The 21,375-nt window shown below is 45.8% G+C and overlaps 1 protein-coding gene across 3 annotated transcripts in view; it reads left to right on the forward strand.

Annotated features, from left to right (window-relative positions):
- Positions 1-21,375, forward strand: part of MBOAT1 (membrane bound O-acyltransferase domain containing 1) — a 178,464-nt gene that overhangs the window by 116,386 nt on the left and 40,703 nt on the right. For all 3 annotated transcript variants that reach the window (XM_033934564.1, XM_033934565.1, XM_033934566.1), the window contains one exon: positions 11,402-11,585. In XM_033934564.1, the coding sequence (XP_033790455.1) occupies positions 11,402-11,585 (184 nt within the window). The remainder of the gene's footprint in view (positions 1-11,401; positions 11,586-21,375) is intronic.

Raw genomic sequence — 21,375 nt, forward strand, 5'->3', positions numbered from 1 at the left:
CCCTCAACCTCAAATTATGTCCTCTGGTTTTACCATTTTCCTTTCTCTGGAAAAGATTTTGTTCTACGTTAATACCCTTCAAGTATTTGAACGTCTGAATCATATCTCCACTGTCTCTCCTTTCCTCTAGTGTATACATATTCAGGGCTTCCAGTCTCTCCTCATACGTCTTCTGGCGCAAGTCTCCTATCATTTTCGTCGCCCTCCTCTGGACCGCCTCGAGTCTTCATACGTCTTTCGCCAGATACGGTCTCCAAAACTGAACACAATACTCCAAGCGGGGCCTCACCAATGACCTGTACAGGAGCATCAACACCTTCTTCCTTCTACTGACTACACCTCTCTTTATACAGCCCAGCATCCTTCTGGCAGCAGCCACTGCCTTGTCACACTGTTTTTTCGCCTTTAGATCTTCGGACACTATCACCCCAAGGTCCCTCTCCCCGTCCGTGCATATCAGCTTCTCTCCTCCCAGCATATACGGTTCCTTCCTATTATTAATCCCCAAATGCATTACTCTGCATTTCTTTGCATTGAATTTTAGTTGCCAGGCATTAGACCATTCCTCTAACTTTTGCAGATCCTTTTTCATATTTTCCACTCCCTCTTCGGTGTCTACTCTGTTACAAATCTTGGTATCATCTGCAAAAAGGCACACTTTTCCTTTTAACCCTTCAGTAATGTCACTCACATACATATTGAACAGGATTGGCTCCAGCACCGAACCCTGAGGGACTCCACTAGTCACCTTTCCTTCCTTCGAGCGACTTCCATTAACCACCACCCTCTGGCGTCTGTCCGACAGCCAGTTTCTGACCCAGTTCACCACTTTGGGTCCTAACTTCAGCCCTTCAAGTTTGTTCAACAGCCTCCTATGAGGAACTGTATCAAAGGCTTTGCTGAAATCCAAGTAAATTACATCTAGCATATGTCCTCGATCCAGCTCTCTGGTCACCCAATCAAAAAATTCAATCAGGTTCGTTTGGCACGATTTACCTTTTGTAAAGCCATGTTGCCTCGGATCCTGTAACCCATTAGATTCAAGGAAGTACACTATCCTTTCTTTCAGCAACACTTCCATTATTTTTCCAACAACTGAAGTGAGGCTCACCGGCCTGTAGTTTCCTGCTTCATCCCTGTGACCACTTTTATGAATAGGGACCACATCTGCTCTCCTCCAATCCCCAGGAATCACTCCCGTCTCCAGAGATTTGTTGAACAAGTCTTTAATAGGACTCGCCAGAACCTCTCTGAGCTCCCTTAGTATCCTGGGATGGATCCCGTCTGGTCCCATCGCTTTGTCCACCTTCAGTTTTTCAAGTTGCTCATAAACACCCTCCTCCGTGAACGGCGCAGAATCTACTCCATTTTCTCGTGTAACTTTGCCAGACAATCTCGGTCCTTCTCCAGGATTTTCTTCTGTGAACACAGAACAGAAGTATTTGTTTAGCACATTTGCTTTCTCCTCATCACTCTCCACATATTTTGTTCACAGCATCTTTTAGCCTAGCAATTCCATTTTTTATCTTCCTCCTTTCACTAATAAATCTGAAAAAATTTTTATCTCCCTTTTTTACATTTTTAGCCATTTGTTCTTCCGCCTGTGCCTTCGCCAAACGTATCTCTCTCTTGGCTTCTTTCAGTTTCACCCTGTAGTCCTTTCTGCTCTCCTCTTCTTGGGTTTTTTTATATTTTATGAACGCCAACTCTTTCGCCTTTATTTTCTCAGCCACTAGGTTGGAGAACCATATCGGCTTCCTTTTTCTCTTGTTTTTATTGATTTTCTTCACATAAAGGTCCGTAGCCATTTTTCTCTCCTGATGTTGTTTGCTAGAAATCTAGTTCCCGCCATGCTCAGGTGCAGTCCATCTCTCCTGAAGAGCTTGCTCTTGCCCCAAAACGTTGTCCAATTCCTCACAAAGTGGAACCCCTCTTCCTCACACCATCTCTTCATCTATGCATTTATTGATTGTAGTTCCGTCTGCCTTTTCACATCTGCCCTCGGTACTAGTAGGATCTCTGAAAATGCAATCTTCTGAGTCCTCATCTTCAACTTCCTTCCCAGAATCTTGAACTGTTCTATCAGTGCACTTCTACTGTAGTCCCTCCTGCTGACATCGTTTGTCCCGATGTGGATCATTACTGTAGTGTCTTCCGGATCTTTCCGATTTTGTCAACGATGTCCTTTGTTCTCGCTCCTGGGAGGCAGGTCACTAGTCGATCCTCTCTCCCACCTGCTATGTGACTGTCTACTTGCCTTAGGATAGAGTCTACCACTAGGATCGCAGACTTTCTCTTCTTCAGTTTTCGCTTCGGTCGCAGGTCTGTGTCCTCTGAGTGCTTCGCTGCTGCTTCTTCTATGTCCTCTGTTTGCTTCGCTGCTTCTTCTTCTGGGTATCGACTAGACCTTTCCTTCTCTTCCTGCAGGATTCCTCTGTGGGTTTCTTCCTTGGAGTCATCTTCCCCTTGTTCTCCCTTCCATGTTGGTGTATCTTCATCTTTCCTCTGTTGTTCGTGTTCTTCTCCTCCTCCTGTAGGCCTCCTCAATGAATTCCTCGAGTTCTCTGACTTCGTCCTCAATGTGTCTCCCTCTTGTGAAGTCCTCCGCTGTCCTGAAAGAGTCTTCTGTGATGTAAAGTCCTTCCAATTCTTGTATCCTGTCCTTCAGTTACCTGGCTTCCCTCTTCAAGCTTTTCAGCTCCTGACACCGACCGCACACATATGACTGCCTCCCCGAGGGTATGGTAGTTAAACATGTGACAGACTGTGCAGAACACTGGAAAGCTCATCTTCTGGAATTCCTCTGCTTCCATTGCTGTCTGCTTTTTTGGAGTACTCTCTTTTATTTAACTGGGTCCTTTTTGCTTGTTTGAGTGTGTGTTCTCTTCTATGTGTGTGTTCTCTTCTGTGCCTGTTTCTTGCTACTTCCCTATTCCCTGGTTATATGTTTTTCCCTGTATCCACGTCTAATGTGCTGCGTTTGTCTAGTGTTGTGGTGTTCTGTGTTGGTTGGATTTCCTAACTTTAGGATAGCAATTTGCATGTGTCCTGCTGTTGTTACGTATGTATGTGCCCTCTCTGTCTGTTTTGTTTTTGCGTTTATGTACTTATTTGGGTATTTTAGCTGTATTATTTGTTGGCTTCCTTACCTTGTTGCCCTTCCTTGGTGTCCTTGGGTGTGGTGATTCTGCCCTTCTTGAGGCCCTTCGCAAAGGCGCTCTCGCTAAGGCGAGCCGTGCGCCGTTGGCTCCTCTCCTTTTATGGAGGAGTTCGGCTCCGGCATGCTGCTGACGTCGGAGGGGTGGGCGGAGTTATTTCTCGCCTCTGCCCCTCACTGTGTCCTGCCTACCTCTCTCTCCTTTCGCCAAATAATCTACCAGTGTAGAGTCAGATAATAAAGTATCATTAAACTACCAGGAAGCCACACAAAAAAAAAGGCCCTCCCTTTAAACCAACAAAACTGCCGCATGATCCGTAAACACCACAGTATGTATCGTACATGACAATACCCTACGATATAAAAAACTATCCCCCAACCAATAATCAATCCGGGATTCCGAATCATGAACAGCGGAATAAAAATTATATTCCCGAGTCATCGGGTGTAAAGCACGCCTTATATCATATAGTCCCCAATGAGAAATCAAAGTGTGCAATTCCCCTCTTATCTCACCCCTCAACCTAGGAACCCCCAACCGAGCTGTCCACAGAGGGATTTAAAGGCAAATTAAAATCGCTCCCCACTAACAACAACCCCTCTTGATGAGACTGCAATACCCCCTCCAATGTAGTGAAAAAATACCCTGATCTACATTGGGGGCATAAACATTACATAATGTATACTGCGGCTTATGCAAAGAGAAACAAATCAACAAATAACGCCCCTCCGGGTCCCTAATAACTATAGTAACCTGTTTTTGCATCTCCTTAGCAAACAAAATAGCCACCCCTCGAGTTTTTTTGTGATTTGTAGCATGATATATGTCCGTAAAATGCGGATGCCTCAAAAGATATTCCGCTTTAGTCAAAAGATGAGTCTCCTGTAAGAATACTACATGAGCCTGTTGATGTATCAACTCGCTATATAACAGGTGACGCTTAGCCGGAATATTGAGGCCCCACACATTCACGGATACCAAGTTTAAGTCCCCCATCTGAACCCCAAATCACACAATGCAACATAGCAGCTGCACACTACAAGCAGCCCCTCATGTCCCAGTGCCAAATGGCCAAACATACACACAGCAAACCAGCCTCCCTTCCCTTCTCCTCCCCATCCCCTATCTCCCCCATACACCCTCCTCCCATCCCCCAACTGTTGCAGCAAGCATAGAAACATAGAAAGATGACGGCAGAAAAGGGCTATAGCCCATCAAGTCTGCCCACACTATTTATCCACCCTCTTAAGTCTTCTGACCCCCTAAAGTATAATTGTAATTATACTGTCACTCTACTGACCCGCTCATTCAAGTCCTAGTGACCCTATCCCTTGGCATGACCTCGTAGGGATCCCACATAGGTATCCCATTTGTTCTTGAAGTCTGGGATGCTGCGTGCCTCGACCACTTGCACTGGAAGCTTGTTCCAATGCTCGATCACTCTCTCCGTGAAGAAGTACTTCTTGGCGTCTCCACGAAACTTCCCTCCCCTGAGTTTGAGCGGATGTCCTCTTGTGGTCGAGGGTCCCCTGAGAAGAAAGATATCATCTTCCACCTCGACCCGTCCCATGATGTACTTAAATGTCTCAATCATGTCTCCCCTCTCTCTACGCTCTTCGAGAGTGTAGAGCTGCAATTTGCTCAGTCTTTCTTCGTACGGGAGACCCTTTAGCACCGAGACCATCCTGGTGGCCATCCGCTGAACCGATTCAATTCTGAGCACATCCTTACGGTAATGTGGCCTCCAGAATTGCACACAGTACTCCAGATGAGATAGAAACATAGAAACATAGAAATAGACGGCAGATAAGGGCCCACGGCCCATCTAGTCTGCCCACCTTAATGTCCCTCCCCTACCTTTGCCCTGTGAATAGATCCCATGTGCCGATCCCATTTGGCCTTAAAATCAGGCACGCTGCTGGCCTCAATCACCTGTAGTGGAAGACTATTCCAGCGATCAACCACTCTTTCAGTGAAAAAGAATTTCCTGGTGTCATCTCGTAGTTTCCCGCCCCTGATTTTCAACGGATGCCCTCTTGTTGTAGTGGGACCCTTGAAAAAGAAGATATCTTCCTCCGCCTCGATGCGGCCCGTAAGATACTTGAACGTCTCGATCATGTCTCCCCTCTCTCTGCGCTCCTCGAGCGAGTATAGCTGTAATTTGTCAAGCCGTTTTTCGTATGGTAGATCCTTGAGTCCCGAGACCATCCGGGTGGCCATTCTTTGCACCGACTCCAGTCTCAGCACATCCTTGCGATAATGCGGCCTCCAGAATTGCACACAGTATTCCAGGTGGGGCCTCACCATGGATCTATACAATGGCATAATGACTTCCGCCTTACGACTGACGAAACCCCTTCGTATGCAGCCCATGATTTGTCTTGCCTTGGACGAAGCCTGCTCCACTTGATTGGCAGACTTCATGTCCTCACTGACGATTACCCCCAAGTCTCGTTCTGCTACCGTTTTTGCTAGGATCTCGCCATTAAGGGTATAAGACTTGCATGGATTCTGGCTGCCCAGGTGCATAACTTTGCATTTTTTGGCATTGAAGTTGAGTTGCCATGTCCTAGACCATCGCTCCAGTAGGAGTAGGTCGTGCATCATGTTGTCGGGCACTGAATCTTCGTCTGTTGTGCATTTGCCCACTACATTACTCAGTTTGGCGTCATCGGCGAATAATGTTATTTTACCTCGAAGCCCTTCTGCCAAGTCTCTTATAAAGATGTTGAATAGGATTGGGCCCAAGACTGAGCCCTGTGGTACTCCAGTAATCACCTCCGTCATTTCGGAGGGGGTGCCGTTCACCACCACCCTTTGGAGCCTACCTCCAAGCCAGCTCCCAACCCATTTCGTCAATGTGTTACCTAATCCTATAGAACTCATCTTGCTCAGTAACCTGCGGTGTGGTACGCTATCAAATGCTTTGCTAAAGTCCAGGTACACGATGTCTAGGGACTCCCCAATATCCAGCTTCCCCGTCACCCAGTCAAAGAAGCTGATCAGGTTGGATTGGCAGGATCTCCCCTTAGTAAATCCATGTTGTCGGGGATCCCGTAGATTCTCCTCATCCAGGATCTTATCTAATTGGTGTTTGATTAGAGTTTCCATTAGTTTGCTCACTATCGATGTTAGACTCACTGGTCTGTAGTTTGCTGTCTCCATCTTTGAGCCTTTCTTGTGGAGTGGAATGACGTTAGCCGTCCTCCAGTCCAACGGGACGCTGCCTGTACTAAGGGAGAGGTTGAAGAGCGCGGACAGATCTCACCATGGCTCTGTACAATGGCATCATGACTTCAGGTTTCCTGTTGACGAAGCTTCTCTTGATACAACCTATCATCTGCCGTGCTTTAGATGAAGCCTTCTCCACTTGAGTGGCTGCTTTCATGTCAGCACTGATTATTACTCCTAAGTCTCGTTCTGCCGTAGTCCTGGTTAAAGTTTCTCCATTCAGGGTGTAAGTTCTGCAAGGATTTCCGTTACCGAGATGCATGACCTTACATTTCTTGGCGTTGAAGCCCAGCTGCCATATCAAGGACCAACTTTCTAAAGTATGCAGGTCTTGCTCCATAGCATCCTGTAGATTATAGCCGTTTACTATATTGCATAGTTTGGCGTCATCAGCGAATAAGGTTACCTTGCCTTGAAGCCCTTGAGTCAGATCCCCAATGAATATGTTGAAGAGGAGTGGGCCCAGGACTGAACCCTGTGGCACTCCGCTAGTCACCTCCGACATTTTAGAGAGGGTACCGTTAACCATCACCCTCTGAAGTCTGCCACTAAGCCAATCTTTAACCCATGCAGTTAGAGTCTCTCCTAATCCCATCGATTTCATCTTGTTCAGCAGCCTGCGGTGTGGGACGCTGTCAAACGCTTTGCTGAAGTCCAGATACACGACGTCCAAGGACTCTCCTGAGTCCAGTCTTCTTGTTACCCAGTCAAAGAAGCTGATTAGATTTGACTGGCATGACCTACCCTTGGTGAATCCATGTTGGCTGGGATCCCGGAGATTTCCCTCGTTCAGGAGCATATCTAATTTATACTTAATTAGTGTTTCCATGAGTTTACACACTATTGAGGTGAGGCTTACCGATCTATAGTTTGCAGCCTCAGCCTTGCAACCCTTTTTATATAGAGGAACGACGTTGGCTGTTTTCCAGTCCAACGGAACTTTCCCCGTACTTAGTGAGAGATTGAAGAGCACTGCCAACGGTTCCGCCAGAACGTCTCTCAATTCTCTGAGCACTCTTGGATGTAAATTGTCCGGTCCCATGGCCTTGTTTACCTTTAGCCTTGCCAGTTCGTTGTAAACGTCCCCAGGTGTGAACTCGAAATTCTGAAACGGGTCATCCACGTCTTGTTTTATCATCAACTGTGGTCCGTGCCCCGGTGCTTCGCAGGTGAAGACTGAGCAGAAATATTCATTTAGTAGTTCTGCTTTTTCTGAATCCGCCACCGCATAGTTTCCGTCCGGTTGTCTAAGGCGTACTATACCGTCTGTGTTCCTTTTCCTATCACTGATATACCTAAAGAAGGATTTGTCCCCTTTTTTAATGTTTTTTGCCAGAGTTTCTTCCACTCGAAGTTTGGCCTCCCTAACTGCTGTTTTGACCGCTGCAGATGTGGTCTTATATTCTACTTTAGTTTCTCTTCTCTGCGTACGTTTGTAGGAAAGAAATGCTTTTTTCTTCTCCTTAATGAGGTGCGAGATCTCTTCAGTGAACCATTGGGGTTTGTTGTTTCTTTGTCGTTTATCTACTGATTTTATGTAGCGATTAGTTGCTTCGTGTATGGATGATTTCTGGTACGACCACATAGTTTCCACATTGCCGGTCTCTGCTTGGTCCTGCAGCGTCTGATGAACGAAATCTCCTATGCGTGCGAAGTTGGTGCCCCGGAATTTGAGCACCTTTGTTTTTGTAATTGATTTAGGGGATCCTTTCCCAAGGTTGAACCATACCATGTTATGGTCGCTGGAGGCTAGCGTATCTCCTACCGAGACCTCTGAGACGCTTTCCCCGTTGGTGAGTACCAGGTCTAGGATCGCCTGGGCCCTAGTGGGCTCCGTTACCATCTGTCTGAGATGTACTCCTTTTATGGAGGTCAAAAGCCTCCTGCTGCTGCTGGTTGTTGCTGAAAATGTGTTCCAGTCTGCATCAGGCATGTTGAAGTCCCCTAGCAGTACAGTGTTGCCCCGTAGAGTTATATTTTCTATGTCTTCAATTAATTCTGCGTCCATGTCTTCCGGTTGTCTTGGAGGTCTGTATACCACACCAAGATACAGGCATTTTTTGCCACCTCTTGCCAGGTTTACCCAGAGGGACTCCCCGGTATACTTGACATCAGTGATCCTGGTGGTTTTGATGTCCTCTTTAATGTATAGTGCTACCCCTCCACCTAACCTGCCCTCTTTGTCCTGACGAAGTAGATTGTACCCCGGTATAGCCATATCCCACCCATGTGCGTCCGTGAACCAAGTCTCGGATATTGCCACCACGTCCAGGTTGGCATCCCTTATTTCAGTTTCCAGTTCTAGAATTTTATTGCCTAAACTGTAGGTGCATAAACATACATGGCCCTCCACACTTTGTGTTTGTGTTTGCTGAGTCCCTGTAAGGCTATTCCTGACTGAGTCTGTGTGGCTCCTAGAGAACTGTTTGCAAATTGGGTCCTTACCTCGGAAACAGAGTGTCGACTCGTCCCATCAGGATGGTTCCTTTCCACACCAGTATATGAGTAGGTCCCCTCCCCCAACTTACCTATCATGCTTACTACCATGGACGGGGAAGAGTCCTTCTCAACATGCACTCCCACAAAAAACAAACCCCCCCAGCACAAAAAGCCTCTCCTTCCCCCTGACACACCATACACCCAACTAAACTGAAATCCATCACCACCATAAGAGCCCCACTCAATACAAACAAAACAGGCACAAACCCATAAGACCTCAGTACCCCCTTCAACAGTATAGATGTGCCCTAAGGGCAGCATCCCTCCCAAACATCACAAACCCCACCAAAACCAGCATAATGTCCACAAAACATTCAGGTGCCAGATCTGCTCTCTGACTGCTGCTGCTGCGGCTCCACAGAATGTCTCTTTAAGCGCCCACCATCACGGCAGACCCGCTGCCAATGAGGACACAGTGGCAGACCCAAACAGGAAGGTCCCTCTTGCGACTGAACTGCAGACGTAACCTTAGAGGGCAATAGTTGAATCTCTGGAAAAAGTTCCGTGGCCTCCTCCAAGGTTTTTACAGTTCTCAAAGTACCGTCCAGATAAAAAAAATAAAGCAAAAGGATAACGGTAACAAATGTTTTTCTCATTAAGGTATTGCAATAAGGGTTTCAGTTCTGCCCTTCGGCGCAAAGTAACCGCCGAAAGGCCTTGATAAATTTCCAGGTCAAAAGTGTCCAGGTCAAAAGTGATCTATCATAAGGCCTCTGGCCTTATGATAGATCACTTCCTTCACCTTGAACTCTTTAAAGCATACAATAATATCTCTCGGCTTATTGCCTCGTGGAGCCGCCAAAGCTCTGTTTGCTTGCTCAATCACAAACGGTAGCATAGGCCCCCTCATCTAGAGTCCCAGCAAACAGCATACCAACAATCTTCTGCACTACTGTCTCACAATCCTTATAGTCCACTACTTCCGGAAGCCCTCTGATCCTCAGATTAGCACAATGACTCCTATTTTCAAGATCTTCCAGCTTGTCAAAAACAAAAGCCTGCTGAGAATGTAACTCCGTGCAATGCATGTCCAGACGCCCCAGCGCTGCATGTTGCTCATCAACCTGGGTCTCCATCTCGCTCACCCGCGACCCCAGTTCCACCATTTCTCCACGTAGATCCGTAGCGAGGGTGGTAAAATCCCTGCATAGCTCTTTCATTTTCTGGCAAAGTATGACAAATATCACACGCACCTCAACCAGCGGATCCAATGCCACAAGTAATGCACTCTCCTCCCCAGTCGCTGGTTGAGAAAGTGGCAGCATGGGCTCTTTTTCAGGTTGCGATATCACTTTCGCCGGAGCAGTCCCCACCGGACCAAAAGCGAAATTGCATAAAGTTTTACCTGTGTATTGAGCCATCCGCCACCCAAATACAAGCGGGCACTGTTTTCCCCAGCGAAAACTACCCCAAAAAGTAGCAAAAAACATTCGGGGTCGGGAGGACTTAGCTCAGAAACTTGGAAGGTATGCAGAGCTGAAAAATCAAACGTCCATCAAACGATGATGTCACTTCCTCCTTTGCATTAAATTTTAACTGCCAAATATTCGACCATACTTCTAATTTTTATAGATCCCTTCTCTTATATTCCACTCTCTCTGGGGAGTCCACTCTGTTGTAAATCTTGGTGTCATCCACAAAAAGGCAAACTTTCCTTCTTACCCTTCAGCAATGTCGATCACAAATATGTTGGATAGAATAGATGTAATACAGGGTCACATGGAGAAGAGAGGAGTTGAAAAGAAAGGTAAAATTTATTAATACCTATTAATTGCCTGTCCCTGAATTCTGCTAGACCAGTTCTGGGCCCATCCTGAAAGACTATTATGTGTGGAATCTTGTTCTATTTTTGCTTCCCTTTTTGTCAGTGATCGTACTTAGTTCAGATGAGTTTCAATTTCAATTAAATTTTAAATGCTGCAGTGTTTAGATAAGGCTAATTGGGTGAGTAGCAGAATGGACCTATTCTACTTCTGACGATAGCTTACTGGCACCAGTGAGTGATATCAATGAAATAGTTCTATAACTCTACCTTCATATGGTGGTAGAGGAACAGAACTTACTTGTCTGGACTCAAGGGAAGGAAATTAACAGATATGAATAAATTTCACTATATACCAAACATTAATGTTGACAGACTTAGGAGAGCAAACCATCCCAATGACTGGCTCATAGTAAAATTATTTTAAGTAGCTGCAAGAAGCAGGATCCATACTAAGGAAAGTTGTCCTATAGCTTTACTTGTTGCCTTGCGCTGCTGTATTGAAAATCGTCTGAGCATGTAACAGCAAACACAGAGCTGTACACTAGTGCTGTAATAAACAGTTGAGAGCCCCAGTTAAATATTTATCTGAACCACAGTACTGTAACATGGGCATAATACTAATTTTGCATCCTCTTGAAAGTGCTAAATTTGCCTGCCCTAATTGCCTTTATTTACAAAAATAGAAGCTTGTTGCTAGTGTAGAATTATGGTTTTATAAACGTTTTATTTTCCTTTCCTATTTTGACAGAACAAGACCATCTTTCCTGGAATATTTAAGCTATCACCTTAATTTTATGAGTGTTTTGGCTGGCCCATGCAGCAATTATAAGGATTACATTGCTTTCATTGAAGGGCGGCATGTTCACATGAAACTATTAGAAATGAACTGGAAACAGAAGGGTCATGATAAACTCCCATATCCTTCTCCAAATGTGAGTTTTAATGCAAGAATGCATTGGTATGTTAAATGAGAGTGGTTTGTTTTTTTTTGGGGGGGAGGGGATGTTGTTGAGGTAAGAGATACAGGAGAAGGAGTTAGTTTGTGCTCTTGTGGATCTGATTTGATTGTTTTTATTTTCAACCTAATAAAATGTTGGAAAGAACTTATGAAAGGTCACAAAATATCAGGGGGTAAAATAAAATAGTACCAAATTTGACATGGATGATAAACTGATTGAAAGACACACAAAGTTCAAATATTGGCCAAATCAGACTGAGTGTTCCAGAGAAACACTCCAAAATAGCCTTTCAAAATAGCCTAATACATTTCTGTGGGAGAAGCAGTTCAGACACTATAACAGAGATGGTTAGTAATGTATTACCAAATTATATAGTGCCAGTAATAAATTACTTTTAAATGTAACAAATAGCTATAACGATAACTTTTGTTCAAATGCAATGCAATAACTAATTGTTACTTTTGTTTCAGTAACGAATATTGAAATAACTTCCAGTGCAATAGGAATGGTCTGCTGAACTTTGGAGTACTCTGTTCATTCTCGCAAGCAAAGTGCAGAAAGATGTCAGTCACAGCTTTCAAAACCTCCTTCTTCCAGGAGTCTGCTGCTCCCTTCAGTTTCTCATTTTGCAGGCGAGCATGAGAGATGCCTTCTGATCTGCTTGGTTTATTTTGCGATAGTTTTACAGTTTTTCGCTCTATTTGTGGTCTTTTGCATTAAATCAGAGATCCCTTTTGATAAGGTTCTAATCTGCCTGAATGGAGAGGAGCTGATTTTAAATCTGCAGCTGGCAGGTTTATCCTTTGAGGACCTGTTTCAGCCAGCCTGCTGAAGATTAGTGGAGCTCAGGGTTTGTTTCCTTGGTGTTTGCTCACCCTTTTGACTTGGTCAGGGGCTGGAGCACAGACTGTTTAGGAGCAATAGCTTTCCTTTGGGACTCTCACAGTTCCTGCTGCATTTTACTCCCCACAGTTTTTCATGAGAGAGGTTTGGGTGTGGGGGGGGGGTTTGAAGGTCGGTCCATGGAGGACTGACTAGCAGCCCGAAGATTCCAGCGAAGTGGTTAAGTGCCTGTAAGCAGAGGGTGATTTTAAACTGGTTTTTAGCACTAAAATTCACTAGCGGTAGCTATCTTGGATTTTCCCTTTTTTTTTTTTTTTTTTTTAAGTTCTCAAAACTTCTCCAAAACACATTGTTTTGCTTCCAAAGTGCCAGGGAGGAGTCCTCTGACTCCAGTGCCCCCTATATCATCCCTTTTTTGCAAAGAATAGGTAATAGAGGAGTGCCCTTGCACCATGTGCCACGTCGATTGAAGTGGGGAGGTGGGAAATTCAAGTTTAGCTCCCATGTGGCCTCTGGGTTATAGCACATGGCTTTTGAGCCCATTAGGGGAGCAAAAATTTCCACAGGAGCTCCGGAACAGTGGCACGGCACTCAGAACTGGTGCAGGGGCTCCGTCTCCTCCCTTGTAAAAGGGAAAAAGAGTTGCCTATTAAGGCCTTTACCCCAGAGTTCATTGATCTGCTTTGGCAGATGTATGCGCACGGCTAAAATACACAATTTAAGTCTGCTGAAGAGCGACCCTTGGCACATGCCTCTAAGAATCCTCAGAGCGCATTTCTGCTATGGGAGTGAAGCTCCTCCCTAACTCTGTCAATTGGACAGGGATTCAGGGGACAACATTTCAGTCTTGATCCTCTTACTGTCTCAAAGTGAGGCCTCCCTGATGGGAGATTTGGCCTCCTATGTTGAGGATCAGGATGGAGTCCTGGCTGCGGACCCGGAAGAGGATCCCTCCATATGGTGGCTGTTCAAGTATTTGACCCTGCCAGACATTATTACTTAGTTTGTTTGTGAGCTCAAGCTTGACCTGCTTCAGCCCCAGTCTTATCAGTGTTCTCTTTTGAGCGGAGTCCAATTTCAGCCCATATCCTTTTCATGGCACCCAAACATGAAATTCCTGGTTATAGAGCTCTGGGAAGTCCCGGAAGGCTCTCTCAAAGGGGTGAAAGCCATGTTTAGGCTATATCCTCTGGATCAAGAGTTCCAGCAAATGTTTGCTATGCCAAAGATAGACTCCCTGGTGGCATAGGTGACTACCCAGAGATACACAGGACCACAGAGTGGATATGATCTGCAGGAGACAGTTTGAGACCCTTACCTTAGGAGTTAAGGTGGCATCAGCTGCTTCTTTCATAGCACACACCTGCCATTTACAGCTGCAAACCCTGGACAAGGCAATGCTGATGCTGGCAGGGGTGGGCTATGGGGCTTATGCACTTTATTATGTAATTAGTCATGGTGAGAGTCTCCACATACTCCAGAATGGGATGATTCATTGCAGATGTTTCTGCGTGAGACATCTCATCATGACCATGCTGAATCATCCTCTCCACCTCCCCACATCACTATTGGTGCCTCTCCTCCTCTCCGCCCCAGTGGCGTAGTAAGGGGGAGCAGGGGGTGTGGACTGCCCCCCAGGTGCCCTCTTGCCAAGGGCATTGGTGCCTCTCCTCTTTGCCCTCCTGTACCTCTTGAAAAGTTTGCTGGCACAAGCAGCAGCATCCACCCCTTGCTTGTGCCAGCTTTGGCTCCCTTCTGATGTCACTTCCTAGTCACGGGGCCAGGATATCATATAGGAGGGGAACCGAGGCTGGCGCAAGCAGGAGGAGGAAGATGCTGCTTGCGCCAGCGAACATTTTAAGAGGTATGCAGCAGTGGGGGGCACTCAAGGGGTGGGGAAGAGTAAGGGGGGATCCCTAGTTTGGGCGGGGTGAGGGGAGTATCGCCCTCCAAACGAGGTCAGGTGTTGCTATAATGCCAATAGCTGGGTATAAGAAGATTCATCATGGCCGATTCAGCACTGAAACAGCCCAGCTGAATCGTCCTAGACCCTCCACATGCTGTGGATGAGACAATAGGTAGGCGATTCAGCCTCCAAGGCTACGCTTAGCAGGCTCCCCTTCAAGGGACAGATGCTTTTTGGCAAAGGCTTAGATGATCTTATTGCCAGTGTGCAATCTTTACCAGACAGCATACCTCAGAATACCTTAGAATATTGTGTACAATTCTGGAGGCCGCACTTTCAAAAAGATATAAAAAGGATGGAGTTGGTCCAGAGGAAGACTACTAAAATGGTATGTGATCTTCATCATAAGGCATATGGGGACAGACTTAAAGATCTCAATCTGTATACTTTGGAGGAAAGGTGGGAGAGGGGAGATATGATAGAGATATTTAAATACCTACTTTATGTAAATGCGCATGAGTCGAGTATCTTTCATTTGAAAGGAAACTCTGCAATGAGAGGGCATAGGATGAAGTTAAAAAGTGATAGGCTTTGGAGTAATCTAAGGAAATACTTTTTTACAGAAAGGGTGGTAGATGCATGGAACAGTCTCCCAGAAGAGGTGATGGAGACAGAGACAGTGTCTGAATTCAAAAGGGCCTGGGATAGGCATGTGGGATCTCTTAGAGAGAGAAAGAGATAATGGTTACTGGAGATGGGCAGACTAGATGGGCCATTTGGCCTTTATCTGCCATCATGTTTCTATGTTTCAAGTGGCTAGAAGTCAAAACCAGAGCTCCTTTCTGGGATCTAGTCATATTCGCCAGTACACCTCTGGAGGCTCATCTTAGAGAATCTATCAAGATTCCAGACACATATTCCGGAAACCAGAAAATTCAAACTACAGGTTCTCGGGCCACAGTGGCAGCCAAGAAGCTGCAATGATGTTAGGCCTCCAGCCGCCCTTCAGAAAATTGGAGGTTGGCTCCGACTTTCTGGAGGCCTTGGAAAGCATAACATCAGATCTTTGGGTTTTGAATGTTGTCAGAGAAGCTTACAAGATAGTTTGCATGCCCTCTGTCTGACTAGTTTGTGGATTCTCCGGTAGGCCGATCGGATTGAGCGATCCAAGTCCTGGCAACGTTAAACAGATTGCTGGATATTCAAGCCATAGAACCAGTTCTGGAAAAACACTCGGGCTCAGGCAGATAATTGATATACTTTATCGTGGCCTAGAAAGATTCCAATGACTGGAGACCCATGCTGGATCTTAAACATTTCAATGCGGCGCTGAGAGTTCTGTGTTTTTGGATGGAGACAGTATGATCTATCATTGCAGTGGTCCAACCAGGAGAGTTTCTGGCCGCCCTGGATTTTACAGAGGCTTATCTCCACATTTCAATTTTCCTGGCACACGAAAAGTATCTGAGATTTCTTGTGTTGGAGAATCACTATCAATTCTCATACCATTTGGGCTTGCAACGGCACCCTGGACATTCACCAAAGTGATGGTGGTGGTGGTAGCAGCTCATCTCTGCAGGGTGGGCTGGCTGATTCAGCCTTGTTTAGAGGGGCTCTGAAGAGACAGATATCAAGAGAAGAGGGAGAAAGAACAGTGATGGCAGTTATATAAATTTTGTAGAGTCTGGGCTGGATTGTAAACTTATCCCAGGACAAGCAGGCAGCATATTTTTACATGTGGGTAATGTCATCCACAGAGCCCCTTTAAAAGCGCATCGCCACTTTAAGAACTTGAGAAAGTTTGCAAACTGCCCACACTGCGCATGTACAAGTGCCTTCCCACCCGTCGCTGCCTGTGGCTCATCAGTTCTTAGTTTTCCACGGAGCTAAGAAGTTGTGTTTTTTGAACGTTCAAATTTTGTCTTTGCCTTCCCGCTCACGCGTATATTTTAGTCGTATTTTTTCTTTGTCTTTTAGATACATGTGTTATTTGAGTTAAAAATAAATAAATTAATCAAAGAGTCAGGGACATTTTTTTCCTCACTGTTCTCACCTCGCGGGCTTCACCTGTTGAGGCCTCTTCTTTTTCCTCAGCCATTGAATTCAATTTGGCTGAGGTGATTTTTCCATCGATGTCCTGGCCAATAACTGGTTTTAAAAAGTTTTGCAGGTGCCAACAGCAAATTTCCATCACTGACCCACATAGTTGGTGCTTAGAGTGCTTTGGCCCGGAACAGCGTGTTGAATCCTGCTCACGGTGTTCTACCCTGCAAAAACGTACTATTACAAGTCAAAAGCTCCAACAAGAAAAGTTCGGCACCGGGATGGATACCGAGAAGACATTGCAACCGTCAACATCAAAAGCATTGATGTCAGAATCAGGGGACATTACTCCATCGGGTATGCCAGCTAAAAAGATGCCAGCTTCTCAACAGGTCTCGCAGGTCAATATTGCATCGAGTCCCTTGATGCCGCCCACACGACTACCGCTCTTACATCTGGCCTCTCGTACATTGAGGTGTGCATCCTCTTCACGGTCACCCTCGTTGAGGCCAGACAAGGCACTGGCAGTGATACTGGCAGAACACCAAATTGTACCGGTGCTCATGTACCATGAGAAGCTCGAAGCGCTTTCCAAGTCAGTGACATGTTCAAGCTTCTTGCTTCGACACTGTCTCCATCGGTACCAGTCCAGCCTAAGCATAAAGTCACCAGGTCCTGAATCTCTGGTACCATGCCAATGTTCCACGCATAAAAACAGCTTATCTCATTGCAGAACCCATTGTCCATCATGGTGTCGATCCAGTTCTTCAAGACATCAGCATTCTTCATCATCTTCTCAACGAACCAAGTCCGCTCATCATCAACTACTTTGAAGCGTAAACACCGCTCTCCTTCCCACTCTTCTAAGCGTAAAAGGAAGTCACATCATACATCTTCATTGGATCGACGCCGGGCTCGACACCATCGATCCTGACGCACTCCTTCGCCAATGGATTTTTTTGACTCGGACTTACAGTCTGACTCAGTGGATGATGTCCCTGAGTCTACTACAGAGCTAAGTCTCCTACCGAAAGACTTTCACAAAATTTATTTGCCAAATTAGAAGCTGATTCTGCTCATAGTGCTAAATCAATGGTCTCAAACTCGCGGCCTGCCAGGTTCTATTTTGAGGCCCTCAGTATGTTACCATTGTTCTGGAACGTTGCCTGTCTCACTGCTGTAATCTCATGCAAGCACTTTCCTGTGTCTGTACGCGATTGTGAGGTGGAGTGGAAAAGACAATCAGAAGCAATTAAGGAAAGATTTATAAACTACTAGCTGATGCCCCGGCGTTGCACGGGTATTTAATTATAGCAATAACACTGTAAATGGATTCAAATAAAGATACTTTATAGTGGTGAATGAAATTATTTTTTTACAGCTTTATAAAAAGTACAATATTCAAATTATAATGTGAAATATTTGACAAAATGAATACAATACAACTAACACAAAACTTGATTATAAACAACATTTTTAGTTTCACCTCCAGGAGCAAGAACATATAAATTCTTGGGTGAACCCACCCTTGAGCAAGCAACATAGAGTTGTCCATGGGAAAAACAGGGGGATCTTAAATCCACTCCACAGTATGTAATAGTCTGTCCCTGTGATTTGTTGATTGTGATAGAGAATGCAAGTCTCACTGGAATTTGCAATCTCTTAAACTGAAAAGGAAGATGTGTTGCAAGTTTCATTTAAATCGGGCAAGCCGTTTTTTGCGTTGGCAGCTTTTTACATTTTTTCCATGACATGAATGGGTGAAATCTGATTTTCTGTTTGTAGCTCCGCCCACGTGTGCAGGTGGGCCGCGAGAGCCCCAGAACATATCACCCCAGGTAGTGAGGGATCTGCATACCAAGTTTCGTTCAAATCGTGCAAGCCGTTTTTGCGTTGGCAGCTTTTTACATTTTTTCCATTGACATGAATGGGTGAAATCTGATTTTCTGTTTGTAGCTCCGCCCATGTGTGCAGGTGGGCGCGAGACCCCCAGAACAATATCACCCCAGGTAGTGAGGGATCTGCACTACCAAGTTTCGTTCAAATTGGGCAAGCCGTTTTTGTGTGATCGCGGTACATACACACACACATACATACCTCCGATTTTATATATATATATATAGATAACGAGTTTTAGATTTTGCAAAGTTGTCATTTCTTTAATAAGACTTTAAACTATTTTTTCTGCGGCCCTCCAAGGACCCTATAAATCCAAAATGTGACCCTGTAAAGGATTTGAGTTTGAGACCACTGTGCAAGCCAGGCCGAAGGGCAGCACTCTGTATTGATAATGCAGATTCACCACCCGAAATCTGAGATATTGACGGGAGGCAGGATGAATGGGAATATGAGTGTAGGCCTCCTTGAGATCAGAGAGCATAACCAGTCATTCTGCTCAAGAAGTGGATAAAGGGATGCCAGGGATAACATTCAAAATTTTTCTTTGACCAAAAATTTGTTGAGAGCCCCGAGATCTAGAATGGACCACAGATCGCCCGTCTTCTTTGGAACAAGGAAGTAACGGAAGTAAAACCCCTTGTTCTGCTGTTCCAAAGGAACTGGTTCGATGTCATGGAGACGAAGCAGAGCTTGAGCTTCCTGAAGAAGAAGAAGGGCGGTCTGGGAAGGATTGGAAGGATACTCTCTTGGAGGAAGCTCTGGTGGAACCTGAGTGAAATGAAGAGAGTATCCTTCCCTGATGATTGTCAGGACCCAGAGGTCGGATGTAATTGTCATCCATCGGTGGTAAAAATGATGGAGACGACCTCCTATAGGGGGAAGAGAAGTCAGAGACAGAATGATGGAGAGTTATGCTCTGTTGTAAACATTCAAAAAGGCTTTGAAGCCTTAGGTGCAGTAGAAGGTTGAGATTTTTGTTGCTTCTGAGGCTGCTGTTTCTTAGGAGGGGGGCGAGTATAAGGAGCCGCCCTTGGAGCAAAACGCCTCTGGTAAATGGGAAGAGGACGTTTAGACTTGGCATAAGTTGGCTTGGGCTTAGGTCTGACAATAGAAGCGAAAGATTTTTCATGTTCAGACAACTTCTTGGTGGCTGCCTCGATAGATTCATCAAAGAGGTCTTTGCCTGCACAAGGAATATTAGCCAAGCGGTCCTGAAGATTAGTGTCCATGTCAATGGTACGAAGCCAGGCAAGGCGACGCATTGCTACAGAGCAAGCAGCCACCCGGGCAGACAACTCGAAGGCATCATAAGACGACTGAAGGAGATGTCTACAGGAAGGATACTACAGGAAGGACCCGCGAGCGAGGCACAGGAGGTCAACATTCAGACAGTCCCAGTTCCAGAGACAACTGATCAGCTCCCCTCAAAGAAGCGTAGAGTAGTGGTCATTGGGGACTCCCTGCTGAGGGGCACCGAGGGACCAATCTGCAGACCAGATATGCAGTCTAGAGAGGTTTGCTGCCTGCCAGGGGCCAGGATCCGGGACGTGACCGCCTGCCTAGACCGACTCATCAGGCCCGAGGACTACTTTCCCATGCTCCTTATTCACGTGGGTACGAACGACACTGCCAGGAACACCCCAGAGAACATACCTAAGGACTTTGGAGCCCTGGGTGAGAGGCTGAGGCAGATGGGAGCGCAGGTGGTCTTCTCCTCGATCCTCCCTGTAAGAGACAAGGGAAGAGCCAGGGAGGAGCGTATCCAGAGGACGAACGAGTGGCTACATGAATGGTGCAGAGACATGAACTTCGGCTTCCTGGACCATGGAGAGGCACTAAAGGGACTGCAGGGACCAGATGGACTCCACCTGACAAGGAGAGGCAAGAACGTCTTCGGACATCGACTAGCCCACCTCCTCCGAAGGGCTTTAAACTAGGTAAGTTGGGGGAGGGTACCCATTCATGTACTAGCGCAGTAAGTAATTTTCCAGGAGAGGTGAATCGACACTCCATTTCTGAAACCGAGGTAAGTTCACACAGTAAAAACAATCATACAAAAGCCACTCAAACTCAGGCGGGAAATTCTACACAGGGTCTTAGCAAACATAAAGTATGGAGGGCTATGTATGTTAATGCACACAGCTTAGGCAATAAAATTCTAGAATTAGAGACAGAGATAACGAACGCCGACCTCGATGTAATAGCGATATCTGAGACTTGGTTCACAGACTCACATGGGTGGGACATGGCTATACCAGGATACAACTTACTTTGTCGGGACAGAGAGGGAAGGATAGGGGGTGGGGTAGCACTATACACTAGAGATAACATCAAAGTCACCAGAATCACAGATGTCAACTACACCGGGGAATCACTCTGGGTGAACCTGGCCAGAGGAAACGAAAAATGCTTGTATCTGGGTGTAGTATACAGGCCCCCAAAACAGCAGGAAGACAGGGATATGGAACTAATCAAAGAATATTGAGAACATCACTTTACGCGGGGACACGGTTCTGCTAGGGGACTTCAATATGCCCGATGCTGATTGGAAGACACTTTCCGCTACTACCAGCGGCAGCAGAAGGCTTTTAACCTCCATAAAAGGGGCGCGACTCACAACAAATGGTGCTGGAGCCCACCAGAGATCAGGCGACACAGGACCTGATACTCACCAACGGAGAAAGCGTTCAGAAGTTTCGGTAGGCGATACACTAGCCTCCAGCGACCACAACATGGTATGGTTCAACATCAAGATAGGCTTCACTAGATCAAACACAGCAACAAAGGTCCTCGACATTTCGGGCACTGACTTATAAAACGCATGGGAGACTTCGTTCATCAGGCGCTACAAAACCAAGCTGAAACCAATAATGTAGAGGCTATGTGGTCAATCCTGAAATGCACCTTGCATGAGGCAACAAACCGCTATATAAAAAACAGTAAGCAAACGACGGAGAAAGAACAAGCCCCAGTGGTTCTCTGCAGAGATCTCGGATCTTGTCAAGGAAAAAAAAAAAAGCTTTTATTTCCTACAAGCATACAGGAAACAGGGTGACAAAAGAAGACTATTTG

The sequence above is a fragment of the Geotrypetes seraphini genome, chromosome 2 (genome assembly GCF_902459505.1).
Source record: "Geotrypetes seraphini chromosome 2, aGeoSer1.1, whole genome shotgun sequence".
Lineage (NCBI taxonomy): Eukaryota > Metazoa > Chordata > Amphibia > Gymnophiona > Dermophiidae > Geotrypetes > Geotrypetes seraphini.